The sequence below is a fragment of the Polypterus senegalus genome, chromosome 5, assembly GCF_016835505.1.
Source record: "Polypterus senegalus isolate Bchr_013 chromosome 5, ASM1683550v1, whole genome shotgun sequence".
Lineage (NCBI taxonomy): Eukaryota > Metazoa > Chordata > Cladistia > Polypteriformes > Polypteridae > Polypterus > Polypterus senegalus.
The window spans coordinates 180,716,857-180,737,843 of record NC_053158.1 but is presented as its reverse complement, the minus strand read 5'-3'; the positions used below and the strand labels follow the sequence as shown (position 1 = coordinate 180,737,843).

Below are 20,987 nucleotides of genomic sequence, written 5' to 3'. Positions count from 1 at the left end.
GTTCTGGATCAGCATTGCAACATACAGTGACTGTCGACAGAGTGTGTTCTTACTACTTGCCCACTTTTTTTCTAACTGCCTGTATTAAATAATAATAATATTTCTCTGTTGTCTGTATTAAATAAATATCTTCAAATGATTTCACTTTTACAGAATTTTTTTTAGCTTGTATTAAATAATTTTCAAATGATTTTACTTTTGTTTTCCTCATAACCCATTAAAATCCTTGCTGTATGTTTTTAAATTATGTCTCTATATATATAATATATTGGTCTGGGTGTGTATAAATTTATATATATAGTAATATAGAGAGAGATTTTAAGCGTGTCCCATATTTCTAATTTTCTAATCTGGCAGCCCTAATCAACTGCATAATTCAACCATAGTGAGACCCCATCTGGGGTATTATGTGTAGTTCTGGTCAACATGATACAAGAAAGACATAGCAGCACTTGAAACTATGTAGTGGAGAGCAACCAAGCACATCTTAAAACTTAAGGGCATGTTGTACAGACTCACAGAATTATACCTGTTTAGTCTCGAGATCCAGCAGAATTCTTTCACCATAATGGTAAATCAAATACTCAAGGACACTGGTAGAAAAAAGGGGAAGTGCATTTAGGACTGAAGCCAGGAAGCATTTTTTCACCCAAAGAATTGTGGGAATTTTGAACAAACTACCAAGTCGTGTAGTTGAAGCAGAAACCTCTGAATGAAATTATGGGACACCTTAGCTAGGAGCTAAACAAACAAACCAGATGAACTGAATAGTCTCCTGTCATTTGTCAGATTTCTTATGTTTTTATCTAAGATCTCTGGAATGTATTAGGTTGGTGCTGAAGCTGAATGTAAAATGAAATATTGCATTGCATATTATATACACAATTGCATATATAAAAGATTATTTTTACATAGTTATGTTTTAAAATAAAGTACTGAAACCTAAAATAGATTCTTTACTTTCTAAATCAAGATTACAGCAAGTGATGTGAATGCACTACACTATATGCTGTTGAAGATAACTTTTAATTCATGACACAGCATATTGAAACCAGCTTAATTTTATTTAGAATTTTGGGAGGTGTTCTGGCAATTGAAAGTGAAGTCAGGAACCAACACAAGCAGAGATTCCAGACTGTTGCAGAGGACATTCACACAAATATCACCCCTTACATGTTGACTGGACATGCTAGTTAGAATTGTACTGCATTCTATGCATGTGGTGATACTACTACTACTACTCCTACTACTACAATTTCACACAGGGAAACTTTGGAAGTCAGTGCATCACCGCATTACTAATATTTTACTCAAAAAAACAAGAACTGATTTTCATTGAAAAATGTAAAAATTAAATAAGATTTTTTAAAAATAGATACTTTGTATTAAGTCTTTTATAAACTAAGTCAGAGGAGTCCATACAGAAACAAATACAATCTACAGTACATGCACATTTATATATGCCTATACTATATGTAGGGTAAGGTAGCTTTATTTATTATCCACTCAAACAAAACTGTACAAAACGTTTCTATAAAATCACTCCATTCCGATAGTGCTACATACTAAAACACAGATATTTATATGTGATCTTTAGCTGACCTCATGATATCTTATAAATCTGCCAAGCAAGACAGGGAGTGAGAGTAGACAGACTGACTTATGTGCCACCTCAGTAATGTGTTTCCATTTAGAGGTGCAAAATGTTTAATTTAAGTTTAATAATATACTACTAAGATTAACCTATGTTCATCTTGCATGTCACAAAGATAAAACTTGCGTCAAATGTTTGGTAATTGTTTTTTTTAATGGATGTGTTTGTAAAATAGTGACTGAGTGGAATGTAAAAAATATATACTCCTTGTAATAAAACTTATTTTATGCATTTAAGAAGAACCAAACTAAATTTGTTTCTAAGCAGTGTTGCATGTACAATAAAACGTAAAAAAACGCCATGCTTCTCTGCACACATCTGTGTTACCATTGGTAGTGCTGTGGTTTCCCCACACAATGAAGAAAGGTCGTATATAATGGGATATAATTGATTATTTAGATATACAATACACATTATAAAATTCAGACAATGTCATTGGTATAATTTAAAGTAATTCTTTCCCATCTGTGCATACATTTTTTTCCTTCAAATAAACAATAATCTTCATGTAATAAATGTACAAAATGTTTGCAACATCCATTAACTGCAAAAGTATAAAAAATTTTGTATCACCTGTTAACAGTTATACAGTTTTAAGTACTTGCTTAATTTATTGTTTTCATCCAAAAACTAGATCTAAGCTAATCCATAAGGCGAAATGAGTTGAATTGCGTCAATTTTGGTCAATTACATTGTTATAGCATAATAAAAGATACTTATTTCCCAAGTACAACATTTAATATTAGTTGTCTTCTCTAAATATTATTTGAACACCTGCCTGAATAACACTGATGAACATTTTTTTTAAGTGTTATTTCTACCAAAGGCACTTTGGGAGCAAGCGGTGAAGATAAGAAATTAAAACAAATCATTGAATTAAGAAGAAAGCAAATCAAACTTACTATCAGCATTGTGCAAATTGGTTTCATGTTATGTTGTGTTTTGACTCTAAAAGTGTTGTTAAAAACACAGCAGAATGCAATACTATCCTTTGGACTATTGTTAAAAAAAATCTAAATACAAATATGAGCAACAATACCTGCATGGCATCTCCATCACCTATAAATTATACTCTACCTACACATAGATGCCATAAGGCAGCATATTAATTTAATAGTATTTGTTCAGCAGTACCTAAATAAGCCTTTCCCTTCTTTATGTTCAGCTCCATTTTAACATCTACAATTTATGAACCATACTGGCTTAATTGTCTTCATTGAATGAACGCCCTTTTCCTTTCATTAGTATTGAGCAGATATATCGCCGTATGGCAATTCTGGCCTAACCACTATTGAAATGACAAACAACATTGTAAGAAACATTTCTATATAAAAAAAATTCTACAGATTGGACTCCAGTAGCAGTTTTGAACTCAAGATTACTACAGAATACATTACAAGAAAACACTGAGATCTCTGTCTAACACACAGGTATATACAGTATATACATCATCTCATGATTCAGATTCATGAGAATAGTTTTTGGTAAAGATACTTATCTTATAGACTGTTTTTTTTTTTTTATTTTGTTTGTTTTTACCATCAACGCCTTTACATGACCGCAGAATATTTTTTTTTCTCATTGTTTTGCAGAGCATTGTAGACAACAACCTTTACTTATACTGTACAGTACATGACTTTTAATAGATTGGCAAAGATAAAGATAATATCATCTTTTGTCATTTGATGAGATCAGGAGGTTGAACCAGTCTGTCTTTAAGACATAGCATGAAATGAAGGCCACCTATGTAACATGTATGAAGGAATGCTGGTTTTTCTAAGTAAATGCAGTAAGATGTGTTAAATGCTCTTATATAATACAGTATGGCACATGTTTTACAAACAGTATTTGTTCATTTCCGGAGAACACTTTATATACATTTATATATTCAACTGTTGATTAACCAGGGTAAAGGTGGTGAGGTCACATTTAATCCAAAACTGCAGCTAGTCAAATCTAGTGCAAAACTGATTTAAAATGATGACTCTACAGAGCATAATCCAAAAGTGTTAAAATAATTCTAATGTTTTAGGGACCCCAAACACCACATATACACTGTTTTCACTTCAAGAGAAATGCCTGGCGATATGTTTGCTAACTTCTCTGGAAACAGCAGTTGTGGGGTGCTCCACTTTTAATCAGATAGCTCAGAACTGTAACATTTTCAGATGTTAGGAACTTTGCAACCTCCTCGAATGATTGTGCAAGGTAAAGAGGCCAGCAGGAGGACTCCTCTAAAGAGGTCGGGCTTCGGTTTGCCACAAATACTCTCACATACAGTAAGTACTCAATCCGCTGCTTCCAGTTGTTACTTTTCACCACAATTACGTAAAGTGGGTCGGCTCTCCTGGTTAATCAAGAATTGTAAAGGCAGTCATTTTTTTTTTCGTTGTTAAACAAAAGACCATCTATAAAAAGCAGTTAAAATATACAATGAAAAAAGAATTCTGTAATCATTACCTGCTGCATGGATGATTGACAGATTATTTATACTGAACTCATTTCATACACTGTAAACATCAAAGAGGCAAAATGTGTTCCAACACATTTTTCAGAATGTATTTTCCCTTTCATAAAGCATAAATTGTAAATCCAACAAGGTCACATTTTATAGCTTAGTTTGTGGCACACAACATAAACACCTTCTGAGACCGTTTAAATCATCTTGAATTAAATAAATGTTATGACTTCGGTACACTTTTTTGTTTTTTTTAGAAAATGAAATCTTCCACCATTATGATATGTACAAGGAATACCTATTCTTTGCTTTTAAAGATGATTCATATATATATTAGTATATAAATTTCTCTAAGGCACCAGGCACATGGTGCTGCCTGCTCTTTCTTCAGAAATTCACACTCAGCGAAACTGGTTAACATTTCATGTTGCCAAGTTCTCTGCATTTACGCTCGACATCCGAATCTGAGAGCTGCTCTTGCTCAGAATGGACAATTGGGTCCCCCCGTTCACTCCGCTGCTCGCCAATGACGGATGACGATGTTTGAAATCCACAGCAAAGTACCGGTTTACTTTCCAGCTCCTCCATTTCCTCTTTATTTCTGACTGCACCTTTAGGGAGAAACTTGAAAAAGTCATTTTTTTATGTACTTAGCTGTAAAGGTACACGCTGATTCACAATTATTAACAGTGGCAAAACAAAACATTCAAATTAATTGTTCAAAAATTGAATTTGTCATTAAAAAGTTAGAACTGTCAAGTTAAAAGATTTAAACTTTCACAAAGGAAACCTATGTAAAATATACAGAAAAATACTGGAGTTCATAAACTATAGTCATACTGGTTATAAAGGAATCAATTTCAGACCTGAAAATTTGCATTGCTTGCAATGAGGGGTCAGTTAATTGAATCCATCTCCCCTTTGCATATTGTAAAGGCATAGTAAGTTATTGTAATTAGTTAAAGCATTATAATTACAGACAAAGTTATTTAAAACAACAAGACTTCCTAAATCAACTCTGAAGGGTAACTCTTACTTTCATAATCATAAACACAAGCAATGGTAGAAACACTCTTGAAATAGTACAGCCTTACTTAACCTGTGCTAGACATTGACCAACACGAATCAAAATTGTAGAATGTATCTAACCTTCTAGACTTAGACGTTCCAAACATACTCTTTATATGAGCTGACCTGTGATAGTTGTCACCAGGAACCAACCTCCCTTGATTACATGTTTTTGCTCTTCCTTAATTCAAAATCTACTGAACATCTAATTTTATTGTTTTGTTGGAGGACTTTAAATTCTCAAAACACCATCTTTTACAAATTATGCTTTCTGGAATTTTCAATAACTATTCTCGTGCATTGACCTTCGATACAGTAGGTGTTTCCTTAATACTCTCCTTGAGTTGAAAGAATCCGTGATTACACTCTACTCCATAAAAATAAAGTTTACTCAACAGAGACCTGTCCATTGTGTTATTATTGTATATGTTGTGAAAACATGTAAACACCTTAAGGGGTAAGAAGAAAGAAACATATCAATTTGCTTATGTTCATGCCACTTTAAGAAGAATGGACATGATTAAAGATTTAAACTGTTATGGTGATACCCAGACATATCAGCATTAGTGTCTTAAAAACTTCACTTCTGCATGTGGATTAACATACAGCAAACAGTCCAAGTTGTATCAGGATTGTAACACGGTCTAAAATACATCAAGCCGTGACCATCGGAACTGCTCCCATGTTCTGCACTTTACTAAAAATGTTGCTGCAATTTAGATTTTGTACTTTTATCTTCATCTCAAGGTATCTGCAAATGCACTGATCAAACTGACTCTTTACGAACGCTTATGTTCTACATGCTTCCGTTAGGTCAGATTATCTCAGGGCACAACGTGAGCTACCACAGCTATGCTGATGACACACAGCTGTACTTATCAATAGCACCTGATGACCCCGATTCTATTGATTCACTAACACAATGTCTGACTAGTATCTCAGAATGGATGAATAGTAATTTTCTCAAGTTAAATAAAGAGAAAACTGAAATTTTAGTGATCAGCAATAATGGATACAATGAGGCTATTAGAAATAAACTGGATACATTAGGATTAAAAGTCAAGACGGAGGTAAAAAGCTTAGGGGTGATTGTTGACTGTAATCTGAATTTTAAATCACATATTAATCAGATCATTAGGACAGCATTTTTTCACTTAAGAAACATAAGTAAAGTTAGACCTCTTATATCACTGAAAGATGCTGAAAAATTAGTTCACGCGTTTGTTTTCAGTCGACTAGATTACTGTAACGCACTCCTCTCAGGACTACCCAAAAAGATATAAATCGTTTGCAACTAGTGCAGAATGCAGCTGCTAGAATCCTAACTAGGAAAAGAAAATCAGAACACATCACACCAGTCTTAGCGTCACTACACTGGTTACCTGTGTCATTCAGAATTGACTTTAAAATTCTGCTTATGGTTTATAAAGCCTTAAATAATCTCGCCCCATCTTATATATCGGAATGTCTGACACCTTATATTCCAAATCGTAACCTCAGATCCTCAAATGAGTGTCTCCTTAGAATTCCAAGAACAAAACTTAAAAGAAGTGGTGAGGCGGCCTTCTGCTGTTATGCACCTAAAATCTGGAATAGCCTGCCAATAGGAATTCGCCAGGCTGATACAGTAGAGCACTTTAAAACACTGCTGAAAACACATTACTTTAACATGGCCTTTTATAACTTCATTTTAATCGTAATTTAACTTAATCCTGATACTCTGTATGTTCAATTCATCATAACAACTATTCATGGTGGCTCTAAAATCGGTACTGACCCCTACTCTCTTTTCTGTTTCTTTTTCCGGTTTCTTTGTGGTGGTGGCCTGCGCCACCTCCACCTACTCAAAGCTTCATGATGCTCCAACAATGATGGACGGATTAAAAGGAAGAAGTCTACGTGACCATCATCATCATCAAGCCCTTCCGAGAATCCTAAATCCAAAGAGGACTGTTTCATTTATGTTAGGTAGAATGCCCAGAGGGGACTGGGCGGTATCATGGTCTGGAATCCCTACAGATTTTATTTTTCTCCAGCCGTCTGGAGTTTTTGTTTTTCTGTCCCCTGGCCATTGAACCTTACTCTTATTCGATGTTAATGTTGATTTATTTTTTATAATTATGTCTTTCATTTTTCTATTCTTTAATATGTAAAGCACTTTGAGCTACTGTTTTGTATGAAAATGTGCTATATAAATAAATGTTGTTGTTGTTGTTGTTATGTAGTCTGAGGTCTACCAGTGATATATGCTTTTCTTTAAAAATGTTCATGTTGGATATTGTTGTTCTAGGAAAATGACAGTGAGTTTAACTTAATACAGTAGCTTCCATTTTGACTAGACTTTACTCCATCTGGATAACTATGAGATGTAGCAAATCATTTGGCTCACAGGTCCAGAATCTGAAAAAAATAAAATTATTGGACAAATTAAGATGAACTTGAACCAGCATGCATTAAGACACCTTTATAAATTTGTATCCTGAGAATTTCGACTGTTCTGGGATTTGACAGTGGACCGATTTAATGTGACTGTTGTGAGAACCTGAGAAAATGTAGATTTGCAAAATGTTTGCCCCATTGTTTTGACATTTGTTTACCTGCCTTCTTTCATTAATGTCTTGGTGCTAATTTATATGATGTCATTAGGGATGTAATTGACTACTCCTCGCAGTGAAACATATTTCATAATGATGCATGTGAGCTTGCATGCCAAAGTCACTGGTGCCACTTTGTATTTAAACGTGAGGGAAGAACTTCTCTTTCCTTTTGCAAGTAGAGAGGTTACTGGTTTTCTTTTTCTTTAATAAATACTTTTAAGAGCTTCCATACACCCTTCCAAATAAAAATAAACTTTTTTTGTTAAGTCGGGAAGATCAAGTTGGTATTTAGGTTTTAAATTTGGTGAAAATGTTTGAACTCTGGCCAGTACTAATTGATATATTGATAAAGGCAGTAATGTTTAAAAGAGCTGAAGAAACAGGACAAGAGGAAGACAGAAAAGAAGATAGATGTGTGATATCCAGCAATAAACTATAATCGAAATCTAAAGTACAGTACACTTGGCTCCAGAAAGCAAATTACCCTGATCAAAACAGAAGTCTCCCACCATTAGCTGTGACTGCCCATATGACTATGGGGAGAAATGAAGAAGATGTCAATTGGGATAATTTAGAGCACAGGTGTCGAACTTCAGTCCTGGAGGGCCTGGTTTTCATTCTAACCATCTTCTTAATTAGTAACTTGTTTTTGCTGCTAATTAACTTCATTGGCCTTAATTTGAATTAAGTTGATTCAGGCTCCTTTGTTTCTTTTTCCTTAATTAGCAGCCAAATAATGGTACGACACAAAATAACCCACCACATGAGCAGCTCACCACATTACCTGAAAATAAAGAAAGGTGAAGGTCTCAGTAAGGTTGATCTCTCAGGTCACCAAAACTTTTTGACGATGTTCTTAGAAAAAACAATAAATTAACAGTTTTGGAAATGTCTGCTGTGGCAGACTGAGATCAGCAACAAGCCACAGAATTAAATAATGGGTTTAATTAACAGCAAGAATCGCCTTCTCATTATGAAACCGGTTGGAGTGAAATTGGTTGGCATTTAAAGCCCCAATTTAGCTGGTCATCTGTCGGCTCATTTCAGATCTCATTCCTGTTTGGCTGCCATTTAATGAAGAAAAGAATCATTTTAGAGCACTGAATCCTTAAAAAAATAGGGCTATTAAAATGATGGGAAACATAATTTAATTAGCAGTGAAAACTGGTCTCTGATTAAGAAAAGGGTTAGAATGAAAACCTGCAGCCACTGCGGCCCCCCAGCCTGGAGTTCGACACCCCTGATTTAGAGATTTAAGCAGCATCTAGGAGTTTTCTCCTTCAGTTTTTGTCATGGTTAAAAAGTTGCCTACTTACTATAGAGCAGTGCTCCACAACTCGATCCTGGGGACCCACTTTGGCTGCAGTTTTTTGTTGTAACCAATTTCTGTTTTTCATTGGACTCTTAGCCTAATTAAGTGAGTCATTATTTCCCAGTTTCTGTGTTTGGGAATCAATGTAGAAATTACAAACTAAGTTTGGTAATTTTTTTTCAAAATGTAATAAGCAGTTATATGGGGAATATGTAGGTTTTTTTAAGTTGTTAACAGTATTTTCAACCTAATTTTCATTCTGCTTTTCCAGGTGATCTGGTTATTTGATTATTTACTAATTATCGAGTCTGACACTGAAGTCATTGCTACTTTCATCACTTCGGGTGTCTGCTGTGCTGGTTGTTAATTGTCGTTATTAGGGTTAAATGAAGTTAGCAAACTACACAGGAAAAGGGGAAAATAATAGGAAAATAACAAAACAGAGTTAAGCATTTATAGCTTGGGAAACAATAGAAGTATTTCTAAATGTCTTATAAATGTAAAAAACATACTGCTGTGTTTTTATGAATGCAGAATAAGAGAAAAGTAAAAAAAGACCAGTTAATTAAATGAGATCAGTTGCTATCGATTATCATCATCAATTGTGAATCTGGTTGGAACAAAAACCTGCAGCCACAGTGGGTCCACAGGACCGACTTTGGGAACCACTGCTATAGAGTATGGTATGTTTATGACTCTGAATCTTACTCTCCTTTCAAATCCTTTGCCTCTTCTTACTTCCTGATTGAGAATCACATTTTATTTGGTTTTATGACCAAGGGTAGAAATTTTTAATCTGTGCCACTCAACAAATAAAAGAAGCAAAGAATATGTGGATGCACCAACTAAAGTTGCCATTTTCATTGTTTCTAATATTGAAAATGTTTCTGTTGAATATTTTTAGGTCTTCAACCAAAATTCAACTATTACGTATTAATGTATATTCATGTGTTATACTGCTATTCTTGTTGTTTTTGTGTTATTGTCTTTCATATGTTTATGATAGCTCTTTTTATTTTGTTTATTAATTGGTTAATTGTACACTACCTCTTTAAGTTCCCTTACATCCCTTGCCCTTTGTGGATGGAACCTCAGGAGGCAGGACCACCCTGATGTCACCACACCTAATCCCTCCCTCAGTCTACTGAAGTTACAATACAATACAATACAATGCAGTTTATTTTTGTATAGCCCAAAATCACACAGGAAATGCCGCAATGAGCTTTAACTACCCTGCCTCTTTACAGCCCCCCAGCCTTGACTCTCTAAGAAGACAAGGAAAAACTCCCAAAAAACCTTGTAGGGAAAAATGGAAGAAACCTTGGGAAAGGCAGTTCAAAGAGAGACCTCTTTCCAGGTAGGTCGGGCGTGCAGTGGGTGTCAAAAGAGAAGGGGGTCACTAGTTAGCCATAAAGGCTCCGGAGCAGGAGATCATTTCATGCATTGTGGAGTTTTGTGAGTGCAGCCAGTTCTGTTTGGATTTACTGTTTTTCTGTAATATGCTTGCCTGCTTGTCTTGGATTCTTCCTGTGGATTGTGCATTATGACTTATTTGTTGTTAACTGTCTTTTAGTCAAGCCCTTTTGTCTTTTTCCTGCTCTGTTGATCATTTTTGCCAAATCTATTTTTTCTAATAAATCGTCAACTATTAACATCCTTTGTTACCATTTTTGTTCACAACCTGGAGACTGACTGTTATCCTCTCTCTTGTGGGTTTTTTATACATGTTTGGGCATTTTAGGTTGTTTTGCTGGCTCTCCATTTTTTGGGCTTGTTTCAAATGAAGACAGTAAGTAGTGTTTTGGAAATGGCTGAGTTATGGTAAGCCTCTGTAGATCTTACCTCATGCTTGCAGGCCTCCCACTGCCATTATGACAACTCCATCTCATAACACTATGTCAGCATAAAGGGCACTTGATTAAACAAAAACACATTTTTTTTACTTATGTCATTAATTAATTTATCCAACACCAACTAGTGCTCTTTGTGAAAACTGACTTCTTTAAAACAATATCTGGTTGCAATGGTTGCAAACAAGCATGCCATATATTCAAATATCAGAGATAACAGGAACTATGTCATCCATAAAGTTCCACTTATATCTTGCGCGTCCACAAAACATTTTTTCAGAAGGCTTCTGGATTATCTGGGTGTTTCATTGCAAACAAGAAAGTGGCTTTTGTCTTACTACTCTGCAATAACGTTTTTTCTAAGTGTCTTTCTGATAGTGGAGTCATAAACTCTGACCTTTGCCAAGCAAGAGAGTTATTCCTTTTATAGAATTCCTTATGACTTCCAATATGATTTTATGCTGCATTCCTAGGGAACTTTTGCCAGTCCAGCCACTGCTAGGAAGATTCAATTTGGAGAAGACGGCTCTCTTTGTGGTTCAGTGGCGTTGTAGTGGCTTAGGAATGCTTTTATACTACTTCCTTGACTGATAGATATCAAACCCATTATTCCTAGTCTCTTTAAGAATTTATTTTGATGTTTCTTGTTGAATTGTTGTGCTGGCAACTTAGATGGTTAGGGTCAAAATAAGTGAGATTAATATTGAACAGAACTGACAGCAAGGTTGATTTCAGTTGGTTGACTCTAATTATCCATTAACTATGTTTATTTAATAGCAGGAAATTAACTTTTTCACATAGTGACCATGAGTGAGCTGGAGTTGGGTGGTAGAGTGAAGGAGCTGCTGGGTGGAGAGGAGGATTATTGTGATTATTGATTATTGTTTATTATTATTGATTGGAGAATTGTGAAGTGTGCGGTGCTTGTGCACTTTATTAAAAACAATTATTAAAAATATTCTTAGTGCTTTTAAACGTGTGTCATGGACGTCTGTCTGGTAGGTTCAACGGGGCAACAGTGCCTCTAGCGTCCACAATGCCTTATCCTGGATGAGGAGGTGCACACTAGATATATGTGAAGCTGCAATTTTCTTTTTGTTTCCAATACAGCTAGAGGTTTTTTCAATACTAGACCTTTAAATAAAAACCACGATTGCCAGAAGCCTATGAAATCAATGCATAAAAATGCTTCCAGACAAGAAATTAACACCATTCTTTCATGTCGGTGGCATAAATTGCTGTGAATTTCATCACTAATCACTGTTTATCACCATGTTAAAGGTCGCTGTCCCAGGTTACAAAAACAAACAAAACCATTAATTCAATCCCATTTCCTGGTTATGATGAGTGCTGACTTTTCTGGAAGTTATCTATTTAAAAATATTTTATTAAAAATTGTATATGTTTTGCACATTTTTAGCATATGACTAGATAACTAACATGTGGATTATACAACGCGAGTAATGTGAGATTTTTTTTTTCTTTTTAACACATTTTTCAGATTGTCATTTACAGCACTGGTCACCATTGGCTTGATTATACTGTAAATATTAATTTTTTTATATTAATTCGGCAAGGGTTACTGCTTTTTGGACTTAAAGCATACTGTATAAGCCACTGCCTGCAGGAAGGCCACAAAACTGACTAAACAAAGCAACTGGGGAATGAGTTGTACCTGAATTCTATTGGTCTAAAGTATGGCTGTTAAGAAGCGATTTAAGGTGGGATGGAATTACGAGTTTTTTCGTAGGCTCTGGTAATTCTAGTGTTAATGATTGGTTTTGAATCCGGGGCAATTCTGTACTACAACACCCCATTGGTTTGTGTTTTGTTGTAAGAATGGTATAGAGTTGGTCACTTTGCCTTTACCTCTCTGTTCCTCACCATATGGTCATGAAGAGAAGACCCTGAACAAAACTCTATCTCGGCAGTCATTCTGAGACAAGCATGTGGTTTGTTTCAATACTTCATTAAAAAGTCATGTGGCAGCAAAGTATACTAGACTGAAAATAACAAGATGCAATACTACCTAGGCTGGGCAGGTATGTTTTGCCAATATTCACATAGTATTTTGTTTCCTTAATATTTTTCGGTATTTTTATCAATAATATATCATTAAATGCGTAAATTAAGTCCTGCCTGTTTGTTTACTCTGTCTAATTATCTGACAGATGTACAAGTGAAGCAGGGAGGAAGTACTAAATTACCTGATCACAGAGTGGTAAGTGCATAGGATTTTAGAAATTTTATTAAGGTCTACACAATAAAAAGTATACAGGGACAAACAGAGTCACTATGAGACCTTAGACAATAAAACTTGAAATTGAACTAAATCTTTTCTAATGGTTTTTCCTCCTTAAATAACTTCACTAACACCTCCAGACAGTGCAAATTGATGTCATCCTGACACACACAAAAGGGCTTTGTGTTATGTGCCTAGCAACCTGAACCATTTTCCAAAACAATATGGCTGCAACAAAGAAACAATGTAGAAAATTGCATTTTGGGAAATAGTAAATAAAAATAACGCAAATAGGAAATATTGTAATAAATTATAAAAAAATGAAATCAATACCTGAAATGTTACGAATAATCGAAATTACACTGGAAAAATGTTAAATTTCTAACAGAGAGTAGATAAGAGATACCCTTGGTGAATCCTATAGCAAAACTGAATGGGCTTGACTTAAAAGTACACTATGCCAACCCAATTCTTGCTCTTCAAATACAGGACCGAGTGACACACATTAGTAGCCTTTTACCCCATACTATGAATCATCTACCATAAGATAGTCCAGGGTGTTAAGAATAAGCTTTTTCTAAAATCCACAAAGTACAAGTAGACAGGATTGGTAAATTCCTAACACCCATCATTTATCTGTGCAAAGTTAAAAAGCTGGTGCACTGTTCCTTGGCCAGCATGAAATCCATATTGTTGACCCTGGGTCTGAGGTTCAACTATCAAATACAGGGTTAATTTCTAGTACACCTGTGTTAGCTTTCCCAAGGAAGTTGAGAATTGTGATCCTTCACACCACTAGTCATTTGGAATGATGGTCCATCTTTTCCAATAAGAGAAAATGGGGACCGCCATTCCAAGCTTCTCTGGTGAATTTTCTTCCAACATTGAAGGGGCATGTGAGCCAAAAGACCCCCACTGTTGTCACTGCATTCAGCATTTAGGGTTGGATTAAACCCACCCATGCATCTTTATCACTATGATGCTTTTTATTCAGCGCCCTCTGACAAACAGGCCCATCTCCATCCAAAGTTTCTGCCATTTTCTTCTCTTCTGAGTGGAAAATATCCACAATGTATAGGAGTCACTCAAAGTGCGCCTCATGTTTCTCAATAATATGCCTAGTTGAACACAATGCTTACCCATGCTTTCCACCCTTACTGAGTGTGTTTACATAAGTTTTAATAACCCGGTTATTTACAGAAACATGATTTATAATATGCCATATAAACCCTTACACCAGTTAGAGAATCTGGGATATTAGACTCGGAGAAATTAGATTAACACACGTAGGCTTCTCAACGTGTAACCTGGTTATGCATTTATATAAACCCTTAACCGGATTACAGTTAAGGATTTTGTACTCTGTGCATATCCATTGCACTTTTAGTTTAGCCCATTCATCCAGCAGCCATATCCTTTGGGAAATGCTTGAGTAATTGCATTAGTCCTTTTCCTGACTGAAATAATCTGTCTCAATATTTTAGAAAGAATTGTTAAGTTTTTATTAATGAGTTACACATACAGTGCTTAGCTTGGCAGCACAGTCTCGTGAGCAGTAGAACAACGCGTAAAAAGTAACGTGTTAAGTTGTTCAATTACTTTTTAAAATGAGTAGCCTAATGAAATATTTAGTTTGTTATAGTAGAAATATCTGAATTACTATTATTTCAACAATGCTGGATGAAAGGCAAAACGCAAACATAACGATATGTCACTTCTTTTGAAGGGCTCAATTGCACAGCCAAGTAGAAGAGATTGTGCTACGTGCAATCCAGTAACAGAAACCTTTTAATAAAGTGTCAGTTAGTTTTAATCCACAGCTATTTGCTGTACATACATTGAAACAGTGTGATTGGGTGATGGAGTGGCCAGTGTTCTTACTGTGAATCTTCAGGGGCTCAGGTTGGGGATGTAAAAAGGGGATGGATGTTATTTACTTAACAGCACATGAAGTACTAAGCATATTCATAAAATACAAAAAAATCATCACGTTTGTCTGTTTTTCTGGTCATTTTTCTGAATGTTTGTACTGTATATGGACTTAGGATTTAATAACAAATCCTGGCTAGTCAAATGTGCAAGTTTTTCATACTACAGAAATAAACTAGTGCCAAAGTAACACAGTGTTACATTTTATAATGAGTAATTATTGTAACATATTAAATTACTTTTTTGTAAATAATGAGTAATATAACTAAGTTACTTATAAAGTAACGTTCCCCACACTGAGCGAAACACAGGTTTCATTCTTGTTTTCGGATTCATGGCAAACAATGAGGATGTTTAACTTCTTTTGTGCAGTTTAATGACATTGAAACATTTTTGCCATAGGTGGACTTGTGCATGTAAGCACAGACTTTTAAGATACAGGTTTATACCTTAACCTGGTTACTCAGCTTATTTTGTGTGTGCATGTAACAACATGGGTGGCGTTGCACCTATTTACAAGACACCGAATGGTTTGCCAGAACCTCCATGAGGCTGTCTAAAAGTAAGTCTCTATAGCATCAACTCCACCCACACATAGACCTTCTCTTCAGCTACTGTGGTAGCTACTGATTTTTTGGCCTGCTGGTGCCTCTTGCTTAGATCTGGAGACCTTCATGTTAACACTGTATGAGAGGCCTCATGTTTCAACGAGAATGCTTTTCATACTCCTGTTATCCACCAATAGGCCTTTGAATTGAAACAACCATCTATCTGACCAATACTTCTGGCATCCATCCATCCATTATCTAACCCACTATATCCTAACCACAGGGTCACAGGGGTCTACTGGAGCCAATCCCAGCCAACACAGGGCGCAAGGCAGGAAACAAACCCTGGGCAGGCTTCTGGCATCTTCCTCCAGTAATTATGTCTTGAACACTGTCCATTCAGTCTGTATGCCTCTGACTTCTTCTGAGATGCAAAAGTAATTCTTAAGAGGTGAGCTCATTCCAAAAGAGGTTTCAGTTATTCTCAGCAAATCTCACTACCCATTTAACTTTTTCACGTCAGTCCAGCAGGTACCATCTACATCCATGCAAATTCAACAACAAATGGTGATCAGTTAACAGCTTAATACCTCCCTTTGCCACAGTTTCCAGAACATTCAGACTCAGCTCTGATAATCATTGACCTTGGCTCAAAGTGCTCTGGCAGCAAGTAAACTTTTGAGAATGCTGAATATATTATAATAATATATAATATATTATTTAAGACACAGCAGCTGATGTATGCTGCAAAAAAGACACATTACAGAAACAAGCAATAACAAGCAAAGAAATGTAACTTACCTCCCCATTTAGAAAACAGTACAGGACAGCCACTACAAATCCCTGAAAACAGAATTAGGATAGTTATAATTGTAAAAATCAAATTAATACATTCAAGCAAAATTTAATTGACAGACAGGAACGTCTGGCCTGTAGTGGCCAAGTTACATGTTGCCATCCCTGGCATTTCCTTCTTGGCAGCACTCTTTCAAGTAGGGGGGGTTAGGATTCACTGCCAAATGCAGTGTTGCTTCCCCCTACCGTCTTGAGAGAACATTGCATTCCATTGGACTCTGTCCACCTACAACTCTCTCTCTATCCAGGAAGACATCACATATCAAGATGTGTTCCCCCTTAGTGGCTTTAACAATGGCTTCTAGAGGATATGTCGCGTAGAATGTGAAGTATGGACTGCAAGAGGAGAGACAACTAGTCATACACATTATTTTAAACTGGCCTCAAATACTCCATCTTGACAGAGTCTTCGTGACTCTTATTTGAAGTTTCATTACTATAACCAACAGTCAAAAATTACACAAGTGTGACTTTAAACAGCATGATTGTTTCTCATAATCTGGGTCTATTTCATTCATTTTCCAATTCTCCAATTTAAACTTACGTTTATTTAGAGTTGCCTAATAAAATAAAATTGACGGTGTAAGAGCCATTTCCTAGTTACATAAGATTCATAAATATTTTACTAGATGATAGTGCATAATCTTCCTATAATCCCCATCAGTTGAAAAGAACTGGTATATTCTAGCTATTTCTAACTGCTCTGACTAAACATTATTCTCAATTAGTGATCAGCCTTGCCATGTGTAAGGTGTAGAGGGCACATGGTTTTAAACCGTGCCTACGTGCCTTTTAAGAATTGTGTACCTTGTATGCGTGTTTTCTGTGTCAAGTAACATGTAAGACAAAGCGCTTAATTTTAAGTGCTGCACTGTACGTTTAAAGCATACAGAAGAAGAAGCTAAGAATCTTTAAGCATACAAGAAGAAGTAAAGAACCTTTAAGTACAGAAATAACTAAAGTTTCTCAAGAAAAGCTAAGTTTAGAGAAGATACATTTTTAATTTTTTTTGCATTTTATTCTACATGTCTAAAATCTTTTTTCTTTATTCTTGTGTGGATTATTTGCTTTTAATTTTCACTAAATATTTTTAAAACAAACTTTTGGACTGAGAGATTTCTTTCGGCACGCATTTTACCCATGCTTGAATTCGCCTTATACTTTGGTGGGTACAGACAGTATTTAGTGGATTCTGAATTGGCCGGAAAGTGTTTATATGAACATATGGAGGATGTGATACCCCATAAAGATTGTAACTTTCCCTGGCTGGGAATAGACTTATGGTCTCTGAATTAGAATATAAGAAATTCTAACCCTTGTATCATTGTGCTACCTTCCTTTTCAATATGTTATTATATGGGAATTGCTGTTATGTGTATGAAGGTGTATCAATATATGTATTCAGGAATGAATTTATTATTTCCTCCTTATTGTTTCCTGCATGGTTTCTAATTACATATCCTTTACAAAATTTATGAGCACAACCAAAGACAATGTAATATAACCTTTAGAAGGCTAAAATTCTTTTTGCATTTTGAATACCATTTTTTATATATGTACAGTATCTTTGCAATAAGCCCTTTCACTCTGTGTATGGATACGTTGTGTACATTTCTCTAGACCTAAGATGTACAGTACCTGAAATGATCCAAGTCCCAGTTCAAACACAAGCCTCTCCCTCTGACTGAAATCTTCTGGGGAAAAGGCAAATACAGTGTAGTGAATTCCAAAGAGTGGGATGAGCAACAGAGTTGATCGAGCCAATCTCCTGTGGGACATAAATGACAAACATCAGAAAAAAGCTTAAAAAACTTAAAAACTAAATTTATAGAGTGATCATAGGTTTTTACAGATCCAATAAAAAATAAATCTAGATTTTCATGATACTTTTAATTCAGATCAGATAAAGAAGCAATAATAGGTGAATCAGATCAGGAGGGTCATCAGTATATATAATTTATTTAAAATGACTGCAAAAGTATGACACGTTTACTGACTTATGGGTAAAACTACAGCATTAGAGTCACAGAAGGTACTTAAAAATGTCCTAATTGCTTGTATGTTTAGAGTAAACTTTCATGATAATTGATATAATGATAATTTACTAGTGCCATAACTACAGTATAGACACTGACTGTTTGTATCATCTCAAGAGTCGTTCTAATAATAGAAGGATTACATTGCATTTTATTGCTTTATATTAGAATTTGTGACTTAAACAAAACTCTGTTTTATTTAAATTACTGTCTAATGAATACAGAAGTTCTGCACATGCACAATAAAGCTGCTACTACTACTAAAAACTGAATGAAATTAACAATCAGATCTATTTTTATTGCCAAAAGTATCTGAAACTTATAAACAGTTTAAATGGGCTCATATTCATTATATTAGCTAACATTTGAAAATATTTTTATAAATCATTTTAGCAAAATATAAATCTTCTGACATTTAAAAAAATTATATCTGAAGAATTTGAAACATTTTTACTAAAGCAGCTAATATTGTTTCTCTTATCTAACTGATATTGGCACAAAGATTCATTAAAATCTCATCATATCAGATTTGATGGAATAACTGCAGTACAACTCCAAGAACCTTGACACATGGAATAAATTATCAAATATTGTGGTGGAGTGTAGCACTTTTGGGTCCTTCAGACCTCGACTTGATGTCACTTTGGGGATTAGCATGGAGGAGCTTGTTGGGCTGAATGGCCTGAAAGGCTTATTCTCATCACAACAATTTTAATATTCTAACTCCATGAATTAGTTTTTTTCTTTCTTGGCTGCTTACTCATTTATTCTCATTTACACCCTGAGTTTAGCTCTTTTGTACCTTGTTCTGTCTCTAAGCTTCATGTGCAACTACTAATTAAGGACCCCTTTTCTAATTCTGGCATATCCGTTTAGATGAGTAGAGTTGGCAAAGGTGGATGAGTTTAAATACTTGGGATCAACAGTACAGAGTAATAGGGATTGTGGAAGAGAACTGAAAAAGAGAGTGCAGGCAGGATGGAGTGGGTGGAGAAGAGTGCCGGAGTGATTTGTAATAGACAGATATCAGCAAGAGGGAAAGGGAAGGTCTAGAGGACGGTAATGAGACCAGCTATGTTATACGGGCTGGAGATGGTGGGACTAACCAGAAAGTAGGAGACAGAGGTGGAGGTGGCAGAGATAAAGATGCTAAGATTTGCATTGGGTGTGACGAAGATGGATAGGATTAGAAATGAGTACATTAGAGGGTCAGCTCAGGTTGGACGGTTGGGAGGTGAGATTGCACTAGTTTGGACATGTGCAGAGGAGAGATGCTGAGTATATTGGGAGAAGGATGCTAAGGATAGAGCTGCCAGGCAAGAGAAAAAGAGGAAGAACAATGAAGAGGTTTATGGATGTGGTGAGAGAGGACATGCAGGTGATGGATGTAACAGAACAAGATGCAGAGGACAGAAAGATAGGGAAGGAGATGATCCACTGTGGCAACCCCTAATGGGAGCAGCAGAAAGAAGAAGTCAGTAAAAAGCTTAAATATTATTGACATCTAAACCTCCATAAGAAGATGTGTGCTTCAGAAAACCCTATTTGGCTACAGATCATTAAATGTTTAATTTTATTTGCTCCTTATATTGCCATTTTATCACTTTAAATATTATCATCATACAGCATGTTTAATATTTTGGATAATTTAATTAATTTAAATAATTCTGAAGCAAAGTAAAGCATTTAATGTAACGGTGCCATTTTGTTGCATGGTTCATACCATCATGTCATTCAGATATTCCAACCACATTGCCAAATTATGTCAAAATATTGAATGAAGAATTTAAATTGTTTGTGTAAACCAAATTTTGTTAAGCGTAATATCTGTAAATAGAGATGCATGCATATTTGTGGACTTTTGTTGGGAGATCTCGAACTCAAGGCTGAAAAAAGTGAAAAAGGAGGAAACTTAATTAAAATAATGTCAAATAAAAGATAGAAAATCTTGTGCTATACAAAAAGGTAAAAAAAGAAAAACCTATATACCTTCCAAAAGATCTACCTACATGTGTAGGCACTATCTTCCACTTAGCCGTAGCCTCAACAGAAAGACTTTTTGGGTCCTAGATGTAAAAGTCTTGAAGCCATATGCTAATGCTTTCTCTTGTAGCTCCAGGTACTCCTGGGCTAATGTAGCACCACCAATATACGAAGCAGGGCCAAAAAATACCCAGAATTGGTCAAAAGCACAAGAGTAGGGTGTAGGTCTCCAATACTGTATGGCACTATAGATATCATATGCCTACAGTCTGGTTAATCTGTCTGTCAAATGGCATTGTGCTGAGTTGATCAATTGTGCATTACGGATGTTTTGTTCTGTGACTGAGCATGTGATGTCAGGATTTTTTTTTTGTTTAAGTCACCATAGCAAATTTGTAAGAGGCAATGGTGATCACGTTTTTTAAACATTGACAGATATGTTTATAAAGAGTTTG

At 35.4% G+C, this 20,987-nt stretch overlaps 1 protein-coding gene across 3 annotated transcripts in view; it reads right to left on the bottom strand.

Moving 5' to 3' along the window:
- Positions 1-20,987, bottom strand: part of LOC120529671 (pituitary adenylate cyclase-activating polypeptide type I receptor-like) — a 262,708-nt gene that overhangs the window by 15,265 nt on the left and 226,456 nt on the right. The window contains exons 12-14 of one of the 3 annotated variants that reach the window (XM_039753679.1): positions 18,152-18,281; positions 16,460-16,501; positions 665-4,736 (exon numbers count right to left, since the gene is read on the bottom strand). In XM_039753679.1, the coding sequence (XP_039609613.1) occupies positions 4,527-4,736; positions 16,460-16,501; positions 18,152-18,281 (382 nt within the window). In that variant the 3' untranslated portion in view covers positions 665-4,526. Of the gene's footprint in view, positions 1-664; positions 4,737-16,459; positions 16,502-18,151; positions 18,282-20,987 lie in introns of those variants that run through there. The other 2 variants (XM_039753680.1, XM_039753681.1) reach the window with 2 other exon arrangements.